Here is a 26,172-nt window from a genome sequence, read left to right as displayed (position 1 = left end):
ATATAAAAGTTGATTATCCATTGTAAAAGGAATAAGTCTATTTTGAATTAAAGATCTCTTTGCTAATAAGGATTTCTTTATCTCATCGTCAACATTTATCTTATTCCATAAATCAATCACATGTTTTAATATAGGAGATTCTTTCTTTTCCCGTATCCATTTAGATTCCCATTTATATATAAAATCTTCTGGTATATTTTCTCCTATTTTATCTAGTTCTATTCTAATCCATGCCGGTTTATCTTTCTCAAAAAAAAGATGCAATAAATCCAAGTTGATTTGCTTTATAATAATTCTTAAAATTTGGAAGTTGTAACCCTCCTAGATCAAATTTCCATGTCAATTTTTCCAATGATATTCTTGACATCTTACCTTTCCAAAGAAACTTCCTCACATATTTATTTAACTCTTGAAAAAACTTCTGGGGTATTTGTATTGGTAGTGATTGAAATAAGTATTGTAATCTAGGGAATATATTCATTTTTATGGTATTTACTCTACCTACTAATGTTATTGGTAATACCATCCATTTATCAAGATCTTCTTGAATTTTTTTCAATAGTGGTAAGTAATTTAATTTATATAAATTCTTTATATCATTATCAACTCTTATACCTAAATATTTTATACCATTTGCCGGCCATCTAAATTCGGTTATTAATCGACATTGACTATAATCTCCTTTAGTAAGAGGTAAAATTTCACTTTTATCCCAATTTATTTTATAACCTGATATTTTCCCATATTCTTCTAATCTATAGGATAATTTACGCAACAAGTGTAATGGGTTTGTTAGATGAAGCAGAACATCATCAGCAAATAAGTTAATCTTGTATTCTTCCTGATTAACTCTAAAACCCTTAATATCTAATACCCTTAATTAATTCAGCTAATGGCTCTATCAGCAACACAAATAAAGCAGGTGATAATGGACAACCTTGCCTAGTTGACCTTGTGAACTGAAATGGTGTTGAAATTTGACCATTTGTCACTACTTTAGCTTTGGGATTAGTATTTAAGGTTTTAATCCATTTTATAAAAGATACTCCTAATCCATATTTTTCCAATACCTTAAATAAAAAATCCCATTCCAATCTATCAAATGCTTTTTCTGCATCTAAAGCAACTGCCACGCTCATTTCCTCCCTCTTTTGAGCTAAATGAATTCTGCTAAATAACCGAGTTACATTATCTGCCGATTGTCTATTTTTAATAAATCCTGTTTAATCCATATGTACTAATTTTGGTAAGCATTTAGATAATCTGTTAGATAAAATTTTTGCTGTTATTTTATAATCAGTGTTTAATAAAGAAATAGGTCTATATGATGCTGGTTTTAAAAGATCTCTATCTTTTTTTGGCAATACTATTAAAATAGCTGTCGAAAAGGATTCTGGAAGTTTATGCGTTCTTTCCGCTTGGTGTATTAACTCCATAAAAGGAGGAATTAATAAATCTTTAAACTTTTTATAGAATTCGGGCAGAAAACCATCTTCTCCTGGAGATTTATTACTTTGAAGTGATCCTAAGGCTTCTTCGACCTCTTTCAATGTAAAAGGCATATCTAATCCCTTCTGTTCTTCCGAATTTAGTTTTGGAAGAGTTATTTGTGATAAAAACCTTTCTATCTTGACATTATCATTTTGTGATTCTGATTAATACAACTCAGAATAAAAATTCTTAAAAGCTTCATTAATTTCTAAAGGTTTATAAGTAATTTTATTTACTCTTGTTCGAATTGCATTTATCGTTTTAGAAGTCTGGTCTGTTTTTAACTGCCATGCAAGGACCTTATGTGATCTTTCACCTAGTTCGTAATATCTCTGTTTAGTTTTCATAATTAATTTTTTCTGTTTGATATGTTTGGAGTGTATTATATTGTAACTTCTTATTAATAAGTTGTCTTCTTTTTTCTTCTGTCTTATTTCTTTGAGATTCTTTTTCTAATTTTATAATCTCTTTTTCCAATTGATCTATTTCTATTATATATTCCTTCTTAATTTTAGAAGTATAACTTATTATCTGACCTCTCAAATATGCCTTCATTGCTTACCACAATATAAATTTATCATCAACTGAATGTGAATTTGTATCTAAAAAGAACTGAGTCTGCTTTTTCATAAAATCACAAAAATCTTGACGTTTTAGTAATATTGAATTAAATCTCCACCTATAAATTGATTCTTCTTTATCTATCATTATCATTGTCATTATTAAAGGAGAATGATCTGATAATATTCTTGCTTTATATTCCACATTTTTCACTCGAGCTTGAATGTTCGTTGATAATAGGAAAAAATCTATCCTTGAATATGTTTTATGTCTATTTGAATAAAATGAATAATCTCTTTCTTTTGGATTAATTCTTCTCAATTCTTCTCCATATATCAATCAACTTTAAGTCTTTCATCAATAATAGAGTTAATTTTACTGGTTTTGATTTTGTGACAACCTTTGTTGATCTATCTAAAACTGGATCTAGACAAAAGTTAAAATCTCCACCTACCAGTATGTGCATTAGCCAAATTCAAAAAGACCTCCTGAATAAATTTTACATCATTTTCGTTTGGTGCATAAATATTCATAAGGGTCCATAGTTCTGAAAAAATTTGACAATGTATAATTAGATATCTCCCCGCTGAATCAATTAATACATTTTGTATTTTAATTGGTAAATTTTTATTAACCAAAATTGCAACTCCTCTCGCCTTTGAGTTAAATGAAGCTGCAATAACGTTTCCTACCCAGTCTCTTTTTAATTTCTGATGTTCTATGTCTGTTATCATTTTTTTAATGTATGTTAAAATTCTTTTTCTTTTTACCGGCCCATTAAGCCCATTAACATTAAAACTTAAAAAATTCAGTAAATTAGTCATTATTTTTTTAAATTATATTACTCCAATCTATAATAATACCTAATCTTTCAACTTTCGTGGTATCCTGGGAAATCTTTCTAAAAGTCTCCATGTTGCTATGTGTGTCCCACCAAACATCCAGGCAAAAAGATAGAAGAAAAATAGAATATAAAGAAAAAAATAAAATACCCCCCTACTAATGTTGTGAAAAAATAAACACAACATTACCCCCCTCTGTTGTACGGGTCATGGCGATCGCCATGATTACACACGTGAATCCCGCAGAAACCGGTCCAAAGCTCCCCAGCACCCCCGCAACATAAAAAAGTATATACATAAGAAGAAAAAAATACTATTCTCAATTAGTATTTCTAAAATTTTGCTTTTCTCCCCTATATTATTCTTAAATGTTCATCACTTCTGTTCACTGTCTCTATCTTCATCTTTAATCTATTACGTTTGGAAGTCTCTATGTATAATTAGCCACTAGATGGAAGTTTTTGTGCGAACACCTCCGCTTCTCGATAGTCGGAAAAAAATCTTCTTTTTCCCTCCTTCAAAAAAATTATCAATGTTGCTGGGTGACGCATTATAAATTTATAACCTTTTTCCCATAAGGCTTTTTTCGCTGGGTTAAATTCCTTCTTTCTCTTCAAAAGGTTATAACTTATTGCATTTGCACTTGCAATATTGTGAACAGTTTTAGGCCCTTATCTAAGAAAAGATGTGCTGGCTCTGGAGAGGAACCAGGGGAGGTTCTCAAGAATGATTCTGGGAGTGAACAAGTTAACTTATGAGGAGTGTTTGGCTCTGGACCTGTCCTTGCTGGAATTTAGAAGAATGGTGGGGGAGAGGGGGATCTCATTGAATCCTAATGAATATTGAAAGATCCAGATAGAGTAGGACAGCATGTGTCCTATAGTAGGGGAGTCGAGGATCAGAGTACGCAGCCTCAAGATAGAGGGACATTTATTTAGAAGAGATGAGGAATTTCCTTAGCCAGAGAGTGGTGGGTCCAGAATTCATTGCCACAGATGGCTGTGGAGGCTGTCATTGGATATATTTAAAGTGGAGTTTCACAAATTCTTGATTAGTCAGGGCATCAAAGGATACAGGGAAAAGACAGGAAAATGGGGTTGAGAGGGATAATAAATCAGCCGTGATGGAATGGTGGTGCCTACTCAATAGGCCAAATGGCCTAAATCTGTTCCTATGTCTTATGGTCTTAAGGTGGCATGGCCCAGATTTTGGGGGATCTATGATAATGGATTTTGCCGCCTTAAGGCTGCGCTTCCTGTAGGCCATTCTGGCATCATGATCTCTCCTCAGGGTTGTTCTTTCAAACAGGAGGGCCCTAAATTCTGGAATTCTAATCTTAGTGTCTGCACTTTTCTTTCTTCCTCTTTCTGGAATATAATTGAACTGACATCAGTACAGAATGAGGCCTTCACAAGATGTGAATTTTGCTTTGCTCTCACTGAAAGAAGCCTGCCTTTGGATTCCAGTGCTGGAAACAGACTTCAAATAAGTGTACATTAAGTTTAAAATGAAATTTGTACTAATAACAACCCTCTCTATGCCAGACAACCCGCCTCTCCTGGAAGTTCCGGGTGTCTCCCGCATATTGATAGTGGCTCCCTGACGCCCGCAAATTATATACAATATCCCGGAAATAGATTTTTTTTTAGAGAGGGAGAGGAAGAATGAGAGGGAGCATCCTGATTGGTCTCTCATCGTGCTAAGTAGACCTATCAGTTTTTTCTGTGGGCGGGCTTTACTGTCGACCTCAAAAATAATGACAGTGTTGCTCGTGACACTGTTTTCAACAGTGACTTTTCTATTGCCCATGGTGGGTTAAAATGTAAAAGACATGTTGAGGTGAGTTTAACAGGTGTCGTTCATTCACTAGCATAGCTAACATTATTTAAACTAGCTGGCTAGCTGCTAAGGAACTACTCTATTGATGTCCTATGTGATGAAGCCAAACTCCCTGTAGACTTGCTTAAAGTTGTAATAGAACAAAAAAATAACTCCATGGTAATATAATATAAGAACACATTTTAATGTCACATTTTCTGCATATACCCAACTTGGTTTACAGATTAGACAAAATCACTAAACAAAATATCACATACACCCTTGGAGGTCGACCGGGGGCGGGGGTGCTACCTTGCTGAAATGAGCTTTTGCAGGGTGGGATGTCTGCTATGCTACCATCTCCATTCTAAACAAGAGTGCCCATATCATAATTGATTGTGAATCAACCCTACTGCTCTTACCAATCAGATGATTACATCATAATTCTACCCCTCTTGAAGCCCTAATTGATTTTCCTTGCACCACTCCTACAAGGCCTCAAGCTTTGAGGTCTTTAAGTGATAGGATTATGCTGCATCATGCCCTCTTAATTACCCTGCTGTCAAGCAATAACTGGTGTTGATGATTGAAGTTATCGATGGGTCCAAGACTACTTTATCTTTTTTGTTTGGGAGAAGAAGCAGGGTTAGGATTAGATTTGATAACTGATTATATCGCCACTAACAACACAGCTATTGGTGAATAGGGAGAAAACTGTGATTACCATGAGAGCTGATATACAAAATGGAATGTCATACTCTATGGGCAAGTCTGTGATTTTACTGGACCCAGGAGTAAGGAAAGCATTTTTTTTATCTGGAACATTTTATGTACTTGATACATCCCAGAGTATTTCAATAAAATGTTTTGAAATGTTGGTCAAGATTATAATTTTGGGACATAAAATAGTCAATATGTTCATGCCAGGTCTTGTAAACAGCACAGAGAGAGACCCTAGGTTTAGCTTCGTTAGCGGTTTTAGATGAGGTGATAAATGATGACTGGGACAAAGGTGGAACATCTTGGTTGTCCCTTAACTGGTGTCATGCAATCTTTGATATTAGATTAAACTGGCAGACAATGCCTTGAGTCCTACACAGAGCTGCATCCTACACCACAGAACTGCGTTGGTATTAGAACATTGAAAAATGAAGTGTGTAGTGGAGACCATAAATTCATTGCCTTTCATTCAGCAAATAATGGCACTTAGTGTACTCTTACATATTCTTTTGTGTCTTAAGTAAGGAGCCAAAGGATGAGCATCAAATCCCTAAACACCTAAATGAGGCAGTGTTGCCAACTATGTTAAATCCCATATGTCTTATTTGAATATTGAAATTACTTAAGCATAATCCTGCTGGAGGAAGTTATGTAGACATGAATCAGTCCTTTCCCCTCTCCTGGCACATTCCCTCCTCCCCAACTAATTTTAGAGCTAAAACAAAAGAAAATATGCAGATGCTGGAAATTTGAGCAATACGCTCAAAATGCTGGAAGAACTCAGCAGACCAGGTAGCATCCATGGGAAAAAAGTACAGTCAGTGTTTGGGGCCAAGTCCTGCCAAAGGGTCTTGGCCTGAAACGTCAACCATACTTTTTTCCGTAGATGTTGCCTGGCCTGCTGAGTTCCTGCAGCATTTTGTGTGTGTTATTTTTAGAGCTAACTTCTTTTCTCTGGGGGCAGGGGGGTTGAGTATTCCTCATATCCTTCACAAGGACAAAATAATTTCATTCAGTTAAGCCTAAAGGATGCCCAACTTTAAATATACTATACGATTTATATAAGTACATGCATATAGAAAGTTAAAAAGTAGAATTGCATTGAATAAGGATGGATTCCAAATTATCACAGTTTACTGTAATGAAAATGTTTAAATCCCATGTGAATTTTCCTGAAAAAACATTGCCAAAATGAAAGCACACAGATTTATTTTTATTTGTTGGTATTTAACCTAATGCCCAATAAATTTCACATGGTGAATGTGATATGACAGTATTTCAACATCATGAATTCAAAATTTTCTTGGACATTCTGCAAGTCTATGGAAAAAAGGAATAATTAAACAAATGAATTATTTATGTTGAAATACTTAAAATATACTTTAACTGAAGCTACAAGGTATTTAAACATTTCTTCCTTACTGTCTTTACACTATGGAGAACACTTCCTGATCATTCAACTTTGCTGTGAAACAGAAGTTCCATGGAAACATGTAGAAAAACTGTTAATCCAGCAAATGGACTTATCCAAATTCTTGGATGTTGTTTCAATTAATGCAGCAATACACTTTTAATTCACTTTTTAGATGTTATGAGGCACAGCAGTATAATAAATTTCCCAAGAACTCAGTAAACTTACAAGAAAGCAGATGATTTTCAAAGCGGTGTGGGAATCAGGCCCCTAATAAATTGGAAGGCAGTGCAGCAGCCACGAATGTGGTGAGTTGGAAGACAGTGCACGAACTGGGGTCCCAGTGAGTAGGAAGGCAGCAAGGCAAGCAGATACCTGGTTTGTTAGCAGGCAAAGTGAGAACTGTGGGCCTAGTATGTTGGAAGACAGTGGGAACTGAGGGCCCAGTGACTTGGATGGCACCATTGGAATATGGGAAACAATATCCAGTGAAACAAATGCCAAACCATTGGGATTTGCGGACAATCAGATAGAGGATGATGAGAGTTTTACTGTTTTAATAAATATTTTATACATTTATTTTCAAAGGCTTTTATATCCTTCCTAGAATGCAGTGACCAGAATTGAATACAGTACTCCATTTGTGGCTAAGCTAAAGTTCCACAAAAAATCAGCACAAGTTTGTCAGTTTTGTCTGCTATGCCCTTATTTATAATTGCCGAAAATAGAATTCTGTTGTTAATATTTCTTGATTTAGAATATTTTACCAAATTTGTGTACTATTGTAAATAATAAAATTAACATTTCTTCTGTCAGCATATTGACAGTAATTCATCCTAAAGAGAAAATTATAATGTACTAGTCTGAATTTATGATAGTATTATTTAAGCAATTTGATGGCAGTGTATTGACATGATTAATCAATTAAAATTAAAATGTTGAGTACATGAGAACATTAATTGGCTATATACACAGACTGATATTGATGCAAAAAAATCTAGTCACTTAATTTTAATTTGAAGTGTAATTTTAAAATAATCTGCTACTTAAACAACCATTACATCTCTGTAGCTTCTTGTCAATTTCATTTGTAATCTGCTGATTCAATTTTCTAATTTTAAGATGATTGGCATATGCAATATTGAAGCTAGCTAGTGAATAACATCTCTTTAGCATAAGTCACACAGTTCCTCATAGTCTTAACATAATTTATTCCTCTACACAAAACTTGGTGAGAGATTTTAAGGATTATAATGCTTTCTTTGCATTGTTTGTGCTTCTTTCAGTTTGAAAATGTGGAGCTTCACGTTTATCATGTAACCTAGTTTGCAAATGATAATATTCCTGAATGCATCAATAACTAGTGTGTGGATCTAGCAGCAGAGCATCTTGGAATATTTTGGTAATCTTGTGCTCTATCCCTGGACTTTTCATTGAAAGTGGGAATATTTGGTAAGCCACTGAACCAAGCGGCTAGATATACTTCACAACTGGCCCTCAGCTTTCTGACAGCCATAGCTGGTTTATCAAACTCTGGCCATCCATTTGAACAAGGTCATTGACCTTCATTTAAAAGGAAATATGTTCAATTTTTTAATTTATTTCTATTAAGAGTACCTTGATGTTGTTTTAAATAAATTAATTTCTTAATTATTTATAATTTTGATCTTAAGACAATCACAATCCGTGAGGCTGTAGGCCAAGATTTGCTGGGAAGAAAAATGAATAAAGTGTTCATCCTAATAATACACAAATAGAAATCCAGGAGGTTATGGAATAAAGGAGATGTGTCACCAGTTCTGATTCTAATCACTGAATCAAAGCTGAAAGAAGATTATAGCTGGGAGCTTAATGTCCAAGAATACACATTGTAACAAGAGGACAGGCAAGAAGGCGGAGGGAGTGGTGTTGCTCTGTTGGTAAAAAATGAAATCAAATCATTAGAAGGAGGTGACATAGGATCAGAGGCTGTTGAATTATTGTGGGTAGAGCTAAGGAACTGCAAGAGCAGAAAAAAACCTTGATGGGAGTTGTATACAGGCCCCCAAACAGTAGTAAGGATGTGGTCTACAAATTAAAATGGGAGATACAAAATGCATGCTAAAAGGGCAATGTTACAATAGTCATGGGAGATTTGAATATGCAGGTAGATTGGGAAAATCAGGTTGTTGCTGAATTCCAGGAGGGGGTTTTCTACATTGCCTACAAGATGGTTGTTTAGGGAAGCTTGTGGTTAAGCCCACTAAGGGATCTGCTTTTCTGGATTGGATGTTGTGCAAAGAACCAGACTTGATTTGTGAACTTAAGGTAAAAGAACCCTTAGGGGCAAGTGATCATAGTGATTCAATTCACCATGAAAGTCAGATGTATCATTATTACAGTGGAGTAAATGGAATTAGAGGCATGAGAGAGGAGTTGGCCAGAATTGATTGGAAAGAACACTAGGAGGGATGATGGTAGAGCAGCAATGGCTGGAATTTCTGGAAGAACTCAAAAGGCACAGAATATGTACATCCCAAAGAGGAAGAAGTATTCTAAAGGCAAGAGGACACAACCGTGACTAACAAGAGAAGTCAAAGCCAACATAAAAGCTGAAGAGAGGGCATATAATTGAGCAAAAATTAGTGGAAATTTAGAAGATCTAGAAACCTTTATAAAACAACAGAAGGCAACTATAAAAAGTCATTAAGGAGGTAAAGATGGAATACAAAAGTAAGCTAGCCAACAATATTAAAGAGGATACCAGAAGTTTATTCAGATATATTAAGTATAAAAGAGGTGAGAGTGGATATCAGACTGCTGGAAAACAATTCTGGAGAAATAGTAATGGGGACAATGAAATAGTGGATGAACTGAATAAGAATTGTGCATTAGTCTTCACTGTGGAAGATAATAGCAGAATGGAGGAAGTTCCAGGTGTCAGGGGTCATGTAGTCTGTGAAATTACCATTACTAGAGAGAAGGTTCTTGGGAAACTGAAAAGTCTGAAGGTATATAAGTCAGCTGGACCAAATGGTGTACACCCCAGGGTTCTAAAAGAGATAGATGAAGAGATTGTGGAGGCAATAGTAATGATCTTTCAAGAATTACTAGATTCTGGAAGACTGGAAAATTGTAAATGTCTCTACACTCCAAGAAGAGATGCAGAGAGAAGGAAACTATAGGCCAGTTAGTCTGACCTCAGTGGTTGGTAAAATGTTGGACGTGGTTTTAGGCTACTTGGAAGCACATGATAAAATAGGCCATAGTCAGCATGGTTTCCTCAAGGGAAAATCTTGCCTGACAAATCAGTTGGAATTCTTTGAAGAAATAACAAGCAGGATAGACAAAGGAGAATTGTTTGATGTGTACTTCAATTTTCAGAAGGCCCTTGACAAGATGACACACATAAGCTACGGTATTACATGGTACTACAGGAACAATTCTAGCGTGGATAAAACGGTGACTGATTGGCAAGAGGTGAACAGTGGGAATAAAGGGAGGCTTTTTTGTTTGGCTGCCGGTAACTAGTGGCATTCCATTGTGGTCCGTGTTGGGACTGATACTGCTTGCGTTATATGTCAATGATTTGGAAGATGGAATTGATGGCCTTGTTGCAAAGCTTGCATACAATATGAAGATAAGTGGACAGGCAAGTAGTTTTGAGGATGTAGAGAAGCTACGGAGGACTTAAACAGAGTAAAAAAATGGGCAAAGAAATGGCAGCTGAAATACAGTGTCAGGAAATGTATGGTCGTGCACTTTGGTAGAAGAAATGAAAGGGAAGACTGTTTTCTAAATGGAGAGGAATACAAAAAACTGAGTTTCAAAGGGACTAGGGAGTCCATCTGCAGGATTCCCTAAAGGTTTATTTAGTGGTTGAGCCTATGTGTTGAGCCATTTGGCTGTAGTATGTCTACTGGTGAGCCATGTGTTACAACAGGTCAAGTTATGAAAATACACCCTTTCAGAACTCACAAATCACTACCAAAAATATCTCAGATACAGAACAAAAAATGTCAATTTTAACTTTATTTTCAGCTTGCATTCTCAATGCATGCATAGATTATGCAATTTTGTACTACAGGAAATAGTGAATTGGATTGTTTACTGGAAACACAAACCAACACCCCCAATACAGGATTTGCTTGAAAAAAAAGCAATATGCATGCAACAGTCCAAGCAGCAAATTTGAACATTGTAAAATTTCTAAATGAAGAGAATATAAGAAAAAAAAACTGAGGTGCAAAGGGACTTGGGAGATCATGTGCAGGATTCCTTAAAGGTAATTTGCAGGTTGAGCCTGTGTTGAGGGAGGCAAGTGTGATGTTAGCATTTACTTCAAGAGGACTAGAATATAAAAGCAAGGATCTAATGCTGAGACTTTATAAAGCACTGGTGAGGCCACCTTGGAGTATTGTGAACAGTTTTGGGCCCTTTATCTTTCAAAAGATGTGCTGAAATTAAAGAGGATTCAATGGGGGTTGATAAAAATGATTCCAGGATTGGATGGCTTATCATATGAAGAGCATTTGATGGCTCTGGGCCTGTTTTTACTGGTATTCAGAAGAATAAGGCTGATCTCATTGAAACCTATCGAATGATGAAAAATGTTGATTGAGTGGATGTGGAGAGGATGTTTCCTATGGTGGGAGAATCTAAGACCAGAGGATACAGCCCTAGAATAGAGGGGCGGCCTTTTAGAATGGAGATGAAGAAGAATTTTTTTGGTCAGTGAACGGTGAATCTGTGGAATTCTTGGCCACATGCAGCTGTGGAGGCTAAGTCTTTATGTATATTTAAGGCAGAGGTTGATAGAGTCTTGGTTGGTTGGGGCATGAAGGGATACGGGGAGAAGACAGGAGACTGGGTGTGAGAGGAAAATTGGGTCAGCCATGACAGCATGGTGGAGCAGACTCAATGGGCTGAATGGCCTAATTCTGCTCCTATATCTTATGGTCTTTATAAACTAAAAACAATATGCAATGACCCTCTGTTTTCATTGCCTTTTTGGTTTAGAAGTTTCTTTTCATTGTAAATTTTGGGCTGTCAATTTATGTTGTAGTATTCCTTATGAATGATAGCATTTATGAACTTAATCAAGAACTGATGTTAAAAATTAACAAAAAGGAACAATAAAGCTAAATTCTCACTCCTGTTGGCTGTAAGTTGATTAAGGGTTTTAATACATTTTATCTTTAGTACATTTTAGCTGGAATTTTGTACTGGTCTTATCACCCATACTCTTAATGCTGAAAGGCAATGGATTTTGGAATACTTGGTGTTTGGAATAATACCACTCATACAACTGCAAATTAGGTAATAGGGCTTTCAAAATGTAACATTTTAGAATAAATTTGATGCGTGTTTGAAACAGCATTGTAACATTAAAATTATAGTATGTTTGTGAGCAGAAAGGTGACTTTGAGGCTATGGCTCATAAGATTTTCAACTCTGATATGTCCAATCTGTCATGTCTAGTTTTGATTACAATTCATTACCGTGATTAGTGCAATTATATTAATATAAACTGCGATTTCTAGTAATGGAAGAAGATGCACCTAATGGACCTAAGATCCCTTTTAGTCATCTAGAATTTCTTATGTTCCATGAAATTAGTGCAATGTTTCACCAAGTGTTCCACTGTTCATAGTTGTAATGGAGCAGAACACTTGTTCTAACACATTGTGTTTGCAACATTTTCACCTTTTGCTCACTAATCCTGCTGTGCACAAGAACCAGTTCAGCATATCCCAATTCAAACTGGGTTACACACTTTTTTCTGCTTCAACTCACTTCACTTTGTCTCTTTTTCAGTTGAAGTTATATAAGACGTTGGTGAGGCCTGACTTGGAGTATTGTATGCAGTTCTGGTCAGCTACTTACAAGAAAGATGTAAACAAGGCTGAAAGAGTGCAGAGAAAATTTACAAGGGTGTTGCCAGGTTTGGAGGACCTGAGTTATAAGAGAAGATAGGTCTGTGTTCTTTAGAATGTAAAAGATTGAAAGGAGATTTGATAGAGGTATACAACATTATGAGGGGTATAGATAGGGTAAATGCAAGCAGGCTTTTTCCCCTGAGGTTTATGGGACTACAACTAAAGGTCATGGGTAAAGGGTGAAAGGTGAGAAGTTTAAGGAGAACATGAGGGGAAATTTCTTCCCTCAGAGGGTTGGGCAGAGTATGGAATGAATTGCCAGCACTAGTGGTACATGCAAGCTTGATTTCAATGTTTAAGAGAAGATTGGATAGGTTGGATAGACTGGACATGGATAGTCGGATATGGTCCCAGTGCAGGTCAAAAGGAGTAGGCAGTTTAAATGTTTTTGGCATGAACTAGATGGGTCAATGGGCCTTTTTCTGTGCTGTACTTCTCTATGACTCTAAACCAGTGCAACCAATTCTCATAAAAGAGCATTACATCTTTGACTGTTTAGTGGCAAGAACTTGAATGTAGTACTTTGTGGAGTTTAACAAGAGCTTTAGAGCATAACTTCTTTTCTCTGCAGTGAATGATATCCAAGTTGTTTTTTTTAAAACTGTATCCACCAGTTTTACATATATGAATCCCTACAATCTTATCATCTGTCTTGTTTTAAGGAGCCAAAATAGTGCTACAGTAGACAGTTGTCTCACTGCTCTGGCAATCTGGACTGATTCTGATCTCTTGGTATGGAATTTGCATATTCTTTGTGTGATCGTATAGGTTTCCCCCAGGTGCTTTGTGGTATCGATGGAGTTGAGTAGAACTGTTGTTCAGGTTCCCTATGGTAGGCTTATTCAGAATGTCAGGAGTTAATGAATCCAGGGAAACTTTACTGTGTAGATACAGAATTGGCTTACCCATAGAAAACAGAGGGTGGCAGAAGATGGATTATATTCTACCTGTAGATCATTGACCAATGGTGTTCCATGGGAATCTGTTCTGGGGATCCTGCTCTTTGTAATTTTTATAAATAATTTTGATGTGAAAGTGGAAGGGTAGATTAGTAAGTTTGTAGATGGCACAAAGGTTTATAGAGATGTAGGTAGTTGTAGGTTGCAACAGAATGCAGAAGTGGCAGATGGAGTTCAATCCAGAAAAGTGTTGTGGATGGTGTTTAAATCCAAGGTTCTTTTAGAAGTCAAGAACAAGGTGTGAAACTTGTTGCTTCCCAAATGTTTTATAATGAGTTGATAAAAAAGAACAGAAACAGAACACTGATAGGGTTAGGGTCTTATTACATGAAGTACGGAGGACCTAAGGATGGTTCCTAGCTTAAGACTGTTATTTTTATATACAAAAGTAAATTCCATAGATAGCAATAATCCAAATAGAGAATACTTCTTTAATACTGTTGTAAAATTGACCAATGAGAAAATACTAGCCACTTGATGAAGAAAGAAAGCAGTTCAGAATTATACTTTTTATCTCCTTTAGAGGCATATTAAACTGTTACGTATATAAAGGCTACTGTAAATGCAAGTAAATAATTGATTGTTAAATTACAATGAAAATGACAATTAAAATTAAACAGTCAAATTGAACAATCTCCCCTTTGATCTAAATTACACGTTTAGAATCATTACATCTGAAAATTCAGAGGCAGAAAACTTGTGGTCTCTACATAACATAAAATTATCAAAAACTACATAGGTTATGAAATATCAATATGTATTCTTCAAAGTATTCATAAGATTATGTCATGGTTAGGCATATTAATAGGCACACTTACGTGACTTTGAGCTATTCTATTAATGATCACCTTTCAGCGAGTAAAAAAGATGTAAATTTTGAAAAGGCGTATGAATAATGTGACTCCCAGTATTGAGTAATTCCAGCTTCCAAGACTTGAATGAATCCAATCAAAGAAAACATATCTACCAGGTTGATGAATTTTAGCAGCTTGTTGATGAATATGTTCAGCCAAATTAGTTATGTCTTCAAACTTGTCAGGTATGTAAATATAACACTCCTTGCCTACAACTGCAAATGTTTCTCCCTTAACTGCTAAGAGAAGATCTAATACCATAGAAGAACCATGACAAATATTTTTGTTGCCTTCAGCAGTGTCATTGCTTGCTCTTTCTAAGGTTGCAGTAATGTTTCTCATCTCCTTGCAGCACCATAAAATAGGGATAAAATTTTTGCAGAATTACCTTCTGAAATGTTTCTTTTACTTTTAGACTAGGAAGGCAAAGGTAAAGTGTGTGTATGTCTCATAGCAGGAAAAACATAACCTAAATAACAAGACCTTAACCAATTACTTGGAAGAGAGGTGCAGGCTCTTTTTCTGCACATAAAGTACATATTGTTCCATGAATCTAGACCATTTCTTCAGGCTTGATAGAAATTTGTTGAATTGTAATATTATTGTGATCATCAGTGAAAATTCCAGAGCCATTACTCCATTTAGGACAATGTAGAGTGTAATAGTAGGGAAAATTGGTAAAAGTGTAACAATAACAAATAACATTAGAATAAATTTCATTTTCTCCAGCATTTGTCAACTTGCTTTGCTTGAAGTCTTCTAACTGGTTGGTGATTTGCTCACTGTAACCCGGCAACATGGGCAAGGTGACAGAGATTAATAGTGCATTAACCACACCGGTTATTGTCCTCATCAGATACCACTTTAACTTGCTTACAGTGGCTGTCCAGTATTCACTCACTTTTATCTTCTACTTTCACTGCTGAGTTCGTAATTAACAGCACTTGTTAAGGACCTTCCCAATAGTTCATTGTGTGGTTTCTTAATCAAGAGCCACTCACCGGGTATCAGGGTGTGTCCTCCTCCTGCTGGGTCTTCCCAAGTGGCAGAAACCTATTGAGAAACAAACTATACAACTTGGGTTGATTTCACACAATAGTTAACCAAACTGTCTGCCATAATTTGTACATCAGCTTCTCTGAGATTGAGGGCTACTGGCAGTGAGATAGGATGTCCTGTTACCACCTCAAATGGATTTAGTTTTCTCGTTCGGGGTTGTTCAGATGCTACATAAGACCATAGGAAGAGCCATAGGCCATGGTATGCCTTCCTCATGATACTTAGACAATTGTTTTCATTCATTTGTTCAACTTGTCTTTATGGCTTCAGGTGATGTGGACAATGAAATGACCTTCCAATATTCATCAGTTGACATAATTCCTGGCAAACACTCCCATTGAAATGTGTTCCTTGGTCCGAGTCAATGTGATATGGCAATCTCCATCGAGGGATGTAGTCCTCTGATTTTTTCTTTGTGTGTAGCAATGGCTTTCCTTATTGGAAAAGCTTCCACCCATCTTGAAAACTTGTCCACCATTTACAGTATGTTTGAATATCCTTGAAACTTTGGTAAAGAAATGTAGTTCACTTGTGAATGTAAAAATGGACCAGGTGGGGCAGGAGCACTTAATTGTGGCAGCTGTTCCGTTGCTCCGGGATTCATTTACTGGCATGTCAGGCATCTTTCAAACGTTTGTTGAACTTGTACTCTGAACTTTGAATTCCACCACCACTGGGAAAATCTCTTGGTCATCTTTTGCACTCCATTGTGCCCTGTGGGATGTGGCAGACAAGGAAGCAGCGTAGTTGGGACTACTAGTCTATGACTAGTGTCATATCTCCATACTCCATCACTTTTTAACTTACCACCATCCTGTGTCCAGACCACTTTTTCTGTGGAGAGCATTGGAATTTGCATCTCTCAGATATCTTGTATGTTCATCTGTGATACAGAGTTGAACTTCATTTCCATAATTACAGTTGTTCACTGCAAATGTTCTTGGTATTTCATTTACTCCTTCCCATGCTGCCTTTTTTTTTGGCAATGTCATCTGCAAATGCATTTGCATGGCTTTCCATTGTAATCGTTTTGGAGTAATCTTTACATTTTAATACAGAAACCTCTGATAGGCAGTTGTATGACATCCATAAGTTCTTGTACTAGGCATCCATTCTTGATTGGGGTACCTACAGCCATAAGAAATTCTCCTTGTCTCCATAAGTTTCCAAAATCATGACCAACTCCAAAAGCATTAATAATCAGTGTAGATATTAGCTGATCTTCCTTCTGCTAACTTGCAGGCTTTTAAAGCTTTTAATTCTGCCTGTTGTACAAAGGTACAAGAGCCATGCTTCCAGATGACAGCATTTCAATTCCCGAAACAACCATTCAAATTCCTTTCTCAATCATAGAGGAGCCATCAACGTGTAGAATCAGATCTTTCGCAGAGTAATAACCACAGGACACTGGCGGTCTCCATGTTCTTGATTTAGGACACTCATTAACATAAGAGTAAATGACTTGTCTGTATCAAGGATTCTTAATGCAGATGCAGTACAAAATGTCACCTTTAAGTTTTGAAATGCTTTCAGTTGTTCTTCGTTGGGAGTCATTGGATCATCTGACCATCTGACCACTTGATGTCCTTCAGCAGATTGTTGAGTGGTTGAGCAATAGTTGATGGATCTGCCACTAGCTTGGCAATACATTGATTAATAATGGTTTTATCTTCAGTCCTGTGTGTCTTCACTCCATTGGTCTTTGATGGAGCAAGCTGTCATTCTCACTTGGGTTACTATGGGTTGCTGCAGAGTCCATGTCATGTCCATTCTGTAATTCCTCAGAGTTCAGATGGTGTCACCATCTTGGAGGCTGTAATTCTCCAGTGTTTGGATGATGACGCTGTATAGGGAGACTGTTCAATGTGAGCTGTAATTCTGTGGGCAGAGCTTCAGAACTAGGTGTTTCCCAGGGCACTAGCAATAGCGTCATTAGTGGGACAGCCCTCTTGAAGTCACAACTGCACTTTTCGATTTTTGTTTTAGTTCGCCTTGAAACTCATACATCAATTGAAATACTATGTTCTTTCGCTCAGTTATTTCAAAGATTTGCTCTTTAGACTTTTTACTGTCTTTATCATGCTGTTTTTGTAGTTTATTGCAAGTTTCACATTTCTTTCGATTAGTAAAAGACTTTACTCATCCTGTTAACTCTTTCAATCACTCACACATTCAATTAAACTGACCATGTAGTATTATCTCTAACTAAGTAACAGCTGTTTTCTTGAATGATACTTGCTTTCTTGTTCTTGTGTTGATATTTTCTTTCAGAATTTTTAATTAATTTTATCCAACTGGGTTGTTTCATTCAGTTAAGAGTTCTTAGTAAGTTTCATAAGTTTGTAATTCATGCGTACTTTTATCACTTTAACCAACATCTTGAAATATTAATAGATTGTAACCCAATAGCAAATAGATTGTTCCAGTAGCCATATAGATTGTGACACGTAGATTACAACCAAATAGATTGTTCGGCCACTATTTACAAGTACCAAAATAGATTGTTGTGTGACCAAAACAGATTGTAACCAGCAACACACACAAAGTACTGTAGGAACTCAGCAGGCCAGGTGACATCTATGGAAAAAGTACAGTTGACATTTTGGACCAAGATCCTTTGGCAGGACTCGGCCCAAAACTTCAACTGTACACTTTTCCGTAGATGTTGCCTGGCCTGCTGAGTTCCTCCAGCATTTTGTGTGTGCTGCTTGGATTTCCAACATCTGTAGATTTTCTCTTGTTTGTGAATAGATCATAACCGAATAGGTTAGGACCAAATTGATTGCAACCAATATGTTCACAGAGATGGGGAGACCTACACTCCATCTGGCAGAGAAAAACAGGATCTCCCATTGGCCACCTATTTTAATTCTACACCGATTCCATTCTAGTATGTCTATCCGTGGCCTCATCCACTGTTGTGAAGAGGCCACACTCAGGTTGGAAGAACAATACCTTATATTCTGCATAGGTAGCCTCCAACCTAATGACATGAACTTCGATTTCTTAAACTTCCAGTAAATGCGCCCCCCCTTCACCATTCCCCATCCCTTTTTCCCTCTCTCACCTTATCTCCTTGCCTGCCCATCGCCTCCCTCTGGTGCTCCTCCCCTCTTTTCTTTCTTCCATGGCCTTTTGTCCTCTCCTATTAGACTTACCATTTCCCCAGCCATCTTTCACCAATCAGCTTCACTCTTTACTTCATCCTTCACCCTCCTGGCTTCACCTATCACCTTGTGTTCCTTCCTCCCATTTTGTCCCCATCTTCTTACTCCAACTCATCTTTTTTCTCCAGGCCTTTTGAAGGGTCTTGGCCAGAAACATTGACTGTACTCTTTTCCATAGATGCTGCTTGGCCTGCTGAGTTCCTCCAGCATTTTGTGTGTGTTACAATATTTCCACAGCTGTTTCTCTTTTGAATAGCCATGTTAGAGTCTCAATCCTGATTGCCATGCGATATTTCAAGCCAGATCTTCTTTTCTGAACTTCTCTCAGACAGCAGAAGATCAGAAGTTCTTACTCTTTCTGTTGCATGTGAAAAATCCCTCTTTTTTTTTCTTTGTGTAACAAATTTTAAACTCTGGAATATCCTGTTGATCACGTCAGCATAGTTAGATTCTGGTGTTTAAATCCAAGGGTCTTTGAAAAGTCGAGAGCGAGACATAAAGCTTATTGCTCCACATTCGTTTTTATCAAGAGTTGAGAGAACAGGAAAGAACAGTGACAGTAGTCTTACAATGTGAAGAAGAGAAAATCTAAAGATAGTGCCTAGCATTAAACAGCTACTTTTATATCAAAAAGATAAGAAAATTCCATAGATAACAATAATACAATTAGAAAATACTTAATACTGTGGTAAAATTGACCAATTAGAAAATACTAGCCACTTAATGAAAGAACAAAGAAGCTTCAGAATTATAGTTTGTATAAGCACTAGAGGCACATTAAACTGTTATGTATATAAAGGCTACTTAAAATATAAACAGGTAATTGTTATCAGATAATTTTGAGTATTATACTGCTATTATACTTTAAATGTAATGCCCTTCAGGTCAATCTGAAGTCATTGGATGGATCTATGTAAATAGTCTTTGATTCCTTTTAAAAATATTTTTTCTTCAATACTTAAATATTTAGTGGCTTAGTTTATCTAGATTTCACATTAGTTCCAAGGGGATATTAGTACTTACAATAACAGAATCAGATTATGTGAACCAGATAAAATTATTCCTTTTAACCTTGTTTCCAGAGATGCTCTTATGACAGGATTTAGTATTGTTTTATTTAGCATTGTTGGACAGTAATTTATATTTGTTTTGCAGGGCTCATACCTGTTTCAATCGGTTAGATCTCCCTCCATACCCATCCTTCTCAATGTTGTACGAAAAGATGTTGACAGCTGTGGAAGAGACGAGCACTTTTGGACTGGAGTAACAAGATGTTTTGAAATATAAGCACACTTCCTTGACTTCTCTCACGGACCTGCTTGAAATGAAGGAAGTGATTGAATTTGCAGACTCACTTTAGATATGGATTAACAAAGAATTGATTTTAGCTTTACTAGACCTAGTGAAGAGAGAGCCTACATTATAGAAGATGAAGATTATTGAATCCAGATAATTATGGTACACATTCTCCTGAATTATTGTGTGTCTTTTCTGAGAAATAAAGGGATGAAACTAAAACTCTTACATACAGTATCTTACTATTACTACTGCTGTTGAGTATAAAGTGACTATTTTTTGTGAAGAAAAGCACTTAAATGACAAAGACTTATATAGAAGTGAGTTAATGCTTCTCTGAATAACTGATGATCCTTTGAAAGTGAATGATTTTTTATGCGATTTACTTCAATCCCTGTTTTGAAGTGGTTTGTTTTTTTTTAAACTGCGATATGCCTATACCGTCCAAATAAGACAATGTACTTGTTAATAAAATATTTGTCTTCATATAACTGTTATTGCATGGTATACAATTGAAAAATATGGAAAATACAATCCTAGCTCCATTGTCAGTCCGGCATACTAAACCCATCATTTATGAAATTTAGTTTTATTTAATCTTTTAATAGATTCTGTACAAGTGTTGTATGATCTTTTAATTATCAAAACTGGGCATCAGGGAGATGTCTAGCAGTGAACACTGTCTGCTTATTCTAATCAAAGTTGTTTAGTTGAACTGCTCCAGGGAATTTGGAAAACCTGATTTTTTTTATTTATACATAAGTTTTCAAAAACTAGACTTTTTAAAAAAAATAATTGCACTGGACATACCAAAGTAAGAAAGAATAAATTATTCTGTTCACATAAGTTGGGTGCATGGTAATAATATGCAGAATTATCAAAGCAAATTTTCAGATATTTTACTGTGTTGTGAGGACTGTATAAACAAATGTCTTAGCTTTCAAAAACATTTTCTCCCAACGTAAAATAACTTCACAGCAGTAGATCAGAAATCTGTTCTATGTAAAATAACAACATTTTATAAATGGAATTCAAGCTACTTTGAAACAGAGTATTTAAAAGTATATAAGTGAGGATAGTTTGTTTTACATGAAGAGATTTGTGTATTATATGGTACGCCATTAACAATGAACTTGCATGATTACTTAATTATAGAGCTCAAATGAAACTTTACTGATGCAAAAATACTCTGTTTTCTGGTACTTAATGTGTACGTAAAACTTCCAGGTTTTTGTCATTATTAGCATCTGGAAATAATGCATGCAATTAACTTGTGCTGCAACAGATCAACAGTGCTCAAATTGATTCAAAAATAAAATATTTAACCTTCAGCAGCTCAGTCTATATGCATTACACTGATGTGAGGAAGAATTGGTTTCAGCCTAAAAGAATATAATAAAATTGTTTTAAATTTCCATTGTTTGTCGCATTATCTGAAAACAAACTTGATTAAATTCAATTCCTGCTCTCTTTGGATCTGAATTTTGGATCTCTGAATTGATATTGCTCCATATTATTGCACATAGTATTGCATTGGACGATTATGGCAATGGTGAAGCAGTTCAAATTTTAATTTCAGTGATGTATCTTTTAAGAATTCCTTGCCGATATATAAAACTCAGTAACTGTTTTTCTTATCCACTGAGCTATTCATTGACACTGGTGGAGACAATGGGGGTGGTGCTGAAATATTACATAATAAAATCATGTAAAAAGACTTAGAGGAAACCGTTTTTTCATGAAAATACAGCATTTCACTCTGGACACAGCATTCGGACTGACATTTCTGGTACTCATTCACCAGTTTTATATGGTGTCGAATATTATATTTTGTTTGTTATTTCAGTTCATATGTGCTATAATCATATACAACCAATGGAAATAATGTCAGTCACATTTTCAAGATCACAAATCTCACATTTTAAATCAGTTTGTTGGAATTAAGCAGAAATTTGTACACAGTTGCTCTTTGAATATACTGAAAATACTTATTGTTGTCAACTATGATTTAATGAAAATGTTTTTAATGTACCAAAATATGAATTACTTTGCTTTATTTTCATAATGTATATATATTTTATTTGAAACCATGCTGTCTCATTTAAAATTAATTGAAAATAAAAATTCCTAGAAACATCAATGAATGGAAGGTTGTCTTTATTACAAGCTGGAACTGTTACATTAAATATCAGCTTCTAGCTACATTCTCGTCAATTTATATTATGATTATCCACTGATAATTTTTATTCAAACAGAAACTTATAGAATATGCTTTCATTCATTTACCCTGATAGCTTTTATAATGCAGGACGATACGGTAGGTGGGTGTGGTACCAGAAGAGCTGAAAGGACAAGACAGGGAACCCTCAGTGGGTTCTGAAAGACTTTTGGAAAGGTATTTATTGATAAGAAATAGTCAGCACGGATTTGTGTGCAGGAATTGTTTCATGAATTTTATTGTTTTATTGAAGAAAAGACCAAGTAGATTGCCAATTGCAAGGAGGTGGATGATCCCTCCATGGACTTTAGCAAGACATTTGATGAGACCACTCCGATTGGTTTGATCACATTGAATCAATGATGCCCGAGCCAATTATATACAAAGTTAGCTTGGTGGTTGGAGGTATAGCATTGTAGTAGAATATTGTTTTTCTGGTTGGAGGCTTGTGACCAGTGCTGTGCATCTGGGTCTATGCTAGATCCTTTCCCATCCAATCTATTAATATGAAATGACAATCTATGTGGCAATGTTTGGTCATTTGCAAATTACATCAAAATTGATAGTATATTGGACAGTGAGGAAGACTGTCAAAGGTTACAAATAGATCAACTTGAAAAAAGTGCAAACTCACACTTATGCAAGTAGCAGGATATGCAGTGAATGGCAGAGTCCTGGAGAGTGTTGCAAAATAGAGGCCTAGGGGGTACAAGGGTATAGTTCCCTGAATGTGGTAACGCAATTAGACAGGATGGTAAATAAGGCTTCTGGCCTACTTGTTTTCATTGATCAGACACTGAGTGTAGTAGTCACTATGTCCTTAAGGGTTCCTTCACCTTAAGATCCCTAAATCAAATCTAGGTCATTACATAACATCCAAACTAGATTTGCTGTTCTCCTAGTGGGCCCAACCACAAACTGCTCTAAAAGGCTATATCATAGGATTCTACAAATTTCCTTTCTTGTGACCCTGCACCAACCTGAGTTTCCCAATCTAGATACACATTAAAATCCCCCATGATTATCGCAACATTGCCCTTCTTAAATTACTTTTCTATCTCCTGTTGTAATTTGCATCCCACATCCTGGATAATGTTTGGACCATGAAGTGTGTATTTAGGATACAAGGACTTCCCTTTAGAACAGGAATTACCAACTTGAGATTCATGGATCTATTGGTCCATGGCATAAAAAAGATTGGGAATTCCTGCTTTAGAATGAATACGAAGAGGAATTTCTTTAGCCAGAGGGTGGTAAATCTTCGGAATTCATTGCCACAGTTGACTGTAGAGGCCAAGTCATTGGTATATTTTAAGTGGAGGCTGACAGGTTCTTGATTAGTAAGGGCATCAAATGTTTGGAGGAGAAGCAGAAGAATAGGGTTGAGAGGGATAATAAATCAGCCATGATGGAATGGTGGAGCAGACTTGATGCGCTGAACGATTGTTGGCCACGCAACATTAGTTGGGTCGCAGCTTGAATGCTTGTACAGTGTTGGTTACTGATCACAGGAAAGAATGGTTTGATATTTGGTTTGGAGGGGGAAATTGAATTGATCTGTATAAAATTGAATGGTCTCAGCAGAGTCAAAAGGAAGAACCTAATTCCTTTAGCAGAAAGATCAGAAATGAGAGGGCATACAGTATTGTGCAAAATGTCTTAGGTTTTTATTTATTTATATAAAAACTAGGGTGCCTGAGACTTTTGCATCGTACTATAATAAATATGTATTGCATTATACTTCTGCTGGGAAAAAAACAAATTTACTGACATAAGTGAGTGATGATAAACCTGATTCTGATATGGTCTATCTATTGTGGACTGAGAATGGGAATGGTGTAGGGAGAGGGGAGGGAGCAGGAAGCACCAGAGACATTCTGTCTGAATCAATAAACCAATAGTTTGTAATCAAGTGACCTTGTCTGGTGTCTCAGGGCTGGGTGTGTCTGCACCTGTGCCAACCCCCTCCCCCCAGCACTAATCCTCTGCCACCTGTTTCACATCTCTCCTGTGGGACTCACCCTCGCCATTCCCAATATCTTTTGCTCCCACCAGATTTACAAACTCAATCTCTGCTCCACATTGTCAAATGCAGTACTGTGCAAAAGTCTTAGGCACCCTAGGCTAAATGAAATAGATGTGCCTAAGACCTTTTGCACAACAAAGTTATCAGCAGCATTTTCCCCCATTCAGAAGCGACTAGAATCCACTACTTGAAGGGGTGATAGAGGCTGAAGCCATCTTTAAATCTAAAAAAAAGTACTTGCATGTTTACTTTGAATTGAGTAAAAGAACAAATTATGATAAATCTTAACAAAGTATTGTTTTGGCCACATTTGGAGTATAGTACTTAGTTTTGGACACATTTTACAAAAGAAATGAAAAATCTGTCAAAATTATTCCAAGGCAAAGGACTTCAGTTACAAAAATGGACCAGAGAAACTGGGGTTGTTCTCCTTAGAAAAGAGGTAGTTGGGAGGGCACCTGACAAGTATTTATTTAAAGCTATGATAGATGAAAACAGAGTTATAGATAGAATAAATAGAGAGAAACTTCCTGTTAGTGGAAGGGATAGAAATCAAAGGACATAGAATGAAGCCAATTGGCAGAAAAACCAAAAGTGAAATGAGGAAAGCAAAGTGTTTTAATTCTGTTATTAGGAATACATTTCCAGTATAAGGAAAGAAGTGGATGGGTTGAGGGGGATGTGTAACAGATTCATTTGTGGCATTCAAAAGGAACTGGATATACTTGAAGAGAAAAAAAATGCAAAGATACAAGGGGAGAAGAGGGAAGTGAAACTAGCTGGTTTGCTCTTGCGTACAGCTGACACAGACCTGACGGACTAAATGGCTTCCTTCCACATTGTAATTCTCCTGTGATTCAGTGGAGTATAAATTTTATAGTCACAAAATGTATCAAAGTTCCATCTCAATCAAAACACATCACCTCAGGAATGAGTCATAAATTCTCAGCTCAATGAAAATCATGTTGCTACTGCTCAGAAAGCATGCCAGTAAGTATGAGTTTCACTTCTATTTGGATGTTTCCAGTAAATCTGAAAAAGATGCATCTTTGTTAAAAACTGTGGATAAAAATAAAAACAAGGACTAAAGTTAAATTTGGTAGATGAGAAAATTTCCAGTATTTAAGAGATTTTCAGAACAAATATTCAAACTTTTTTTAAACCCTTAACACTTCAATGACTTACTATTCCTGAATCTCCATGCTTAACCTTAGATATTAAAATAAGTTGCATCTTCAGAGCATAATGCTGGGCAGAGTTGAAATGAAAATGCATAATGTTAAATAGTAGTGGAAGGGAATTTTTTCACAACTGGTAGGTATCGGATGATGAGATCATTCACATGAAAATAATTAAAAACTCCAGGCTCAGTTACTCAACTGGTTGGGAAAAATATTGCAGTGTATTGGGCACTGTAAGGTAAGAAATTTGATTGGTGAGACATAACAGATAAAATAAATTAGAAATCTTCCAGTTCCTGCTTTGTTTTTATTTAGTCTCTTTTAGTATAACCCAGAAATACAGGTTTCTGAAAGCACAAGTATTGAAACAAACTTTCTTCGGCATTTCCCCAGAAAGTGCCAGTCATTAGTGATTTTAAGAGGCATGGTTTTAACTCAGTAAATCCCAATGGGGGTAGTAATGTGCCCTAAGGGGGCATTAGGGGAAACAGAAGTCAACTGGGAGCATTCAAGTTTCATGGGGGGTGGTAAGCGTTTCCCTAACTGAGGCATGAGACCTGACTGACAGTTAGTGAAACAAGCACTTCCAAAAAAAGAGGATGAAGCACTGGAACATAGGAAGAACCATACTCTGCAGGCAGTGAGCACTCA

The 26,172-nt window shown here is 36.2% G+C and overlaps 1 protein-coding gene across 11 annotated transcripts in view; it reads left to right on the top strand.

Annotated features, from left to right (window-relative positions):
* The window catches only part of LOC132392693 (E3 ubiquitin-protein ligase HECW2-like), a 305,761-nt gene extending 283,525 nt beyond the window's left edge, over positions 1 to 22,236 (top strand). For all 11 annotated transcript variants that reach the window (XM_059966929.1, XM_059966924.1, XM_059966920.1 and 8 more), the window contains one exon: positions 19,956 to 22,236. In XM_059966929.1, coding sequence (XP_059822912.1) covers positions 19,956 to 20,067 — 112 coding nt within the window. In that variant the 3' untranslated portion in view covers positions 20,068 to 22,236. The remainder of the gene's footprint in view (positions 1 to 19,955) is intronic.
* The last annotated feature ends 3,936 nt before the right edge of the window (positions 22,237 to 26,172 follow it).

This window comes from Hypanus sabinus, chromosome 4 (genome assembly GCF_030144855.1).
Source record: "Hypanus sabinus isolate sHypSab1 chromosome 4, sHypSab1.hap1, whole genome shotgun sequence".
Taxonomy (NCBI): domain Eukaryota; kingdom Metazoa; phylum Chordata; class Chondrichthyes; order Myliobatiformes; family Dasyatidae; genus Hypanus; species Hypanus sabinus.
Note: the sequence above shows the minus strand (reverse complement) of the source record. Positions and strands in the feature narration are given on the sequence as shown.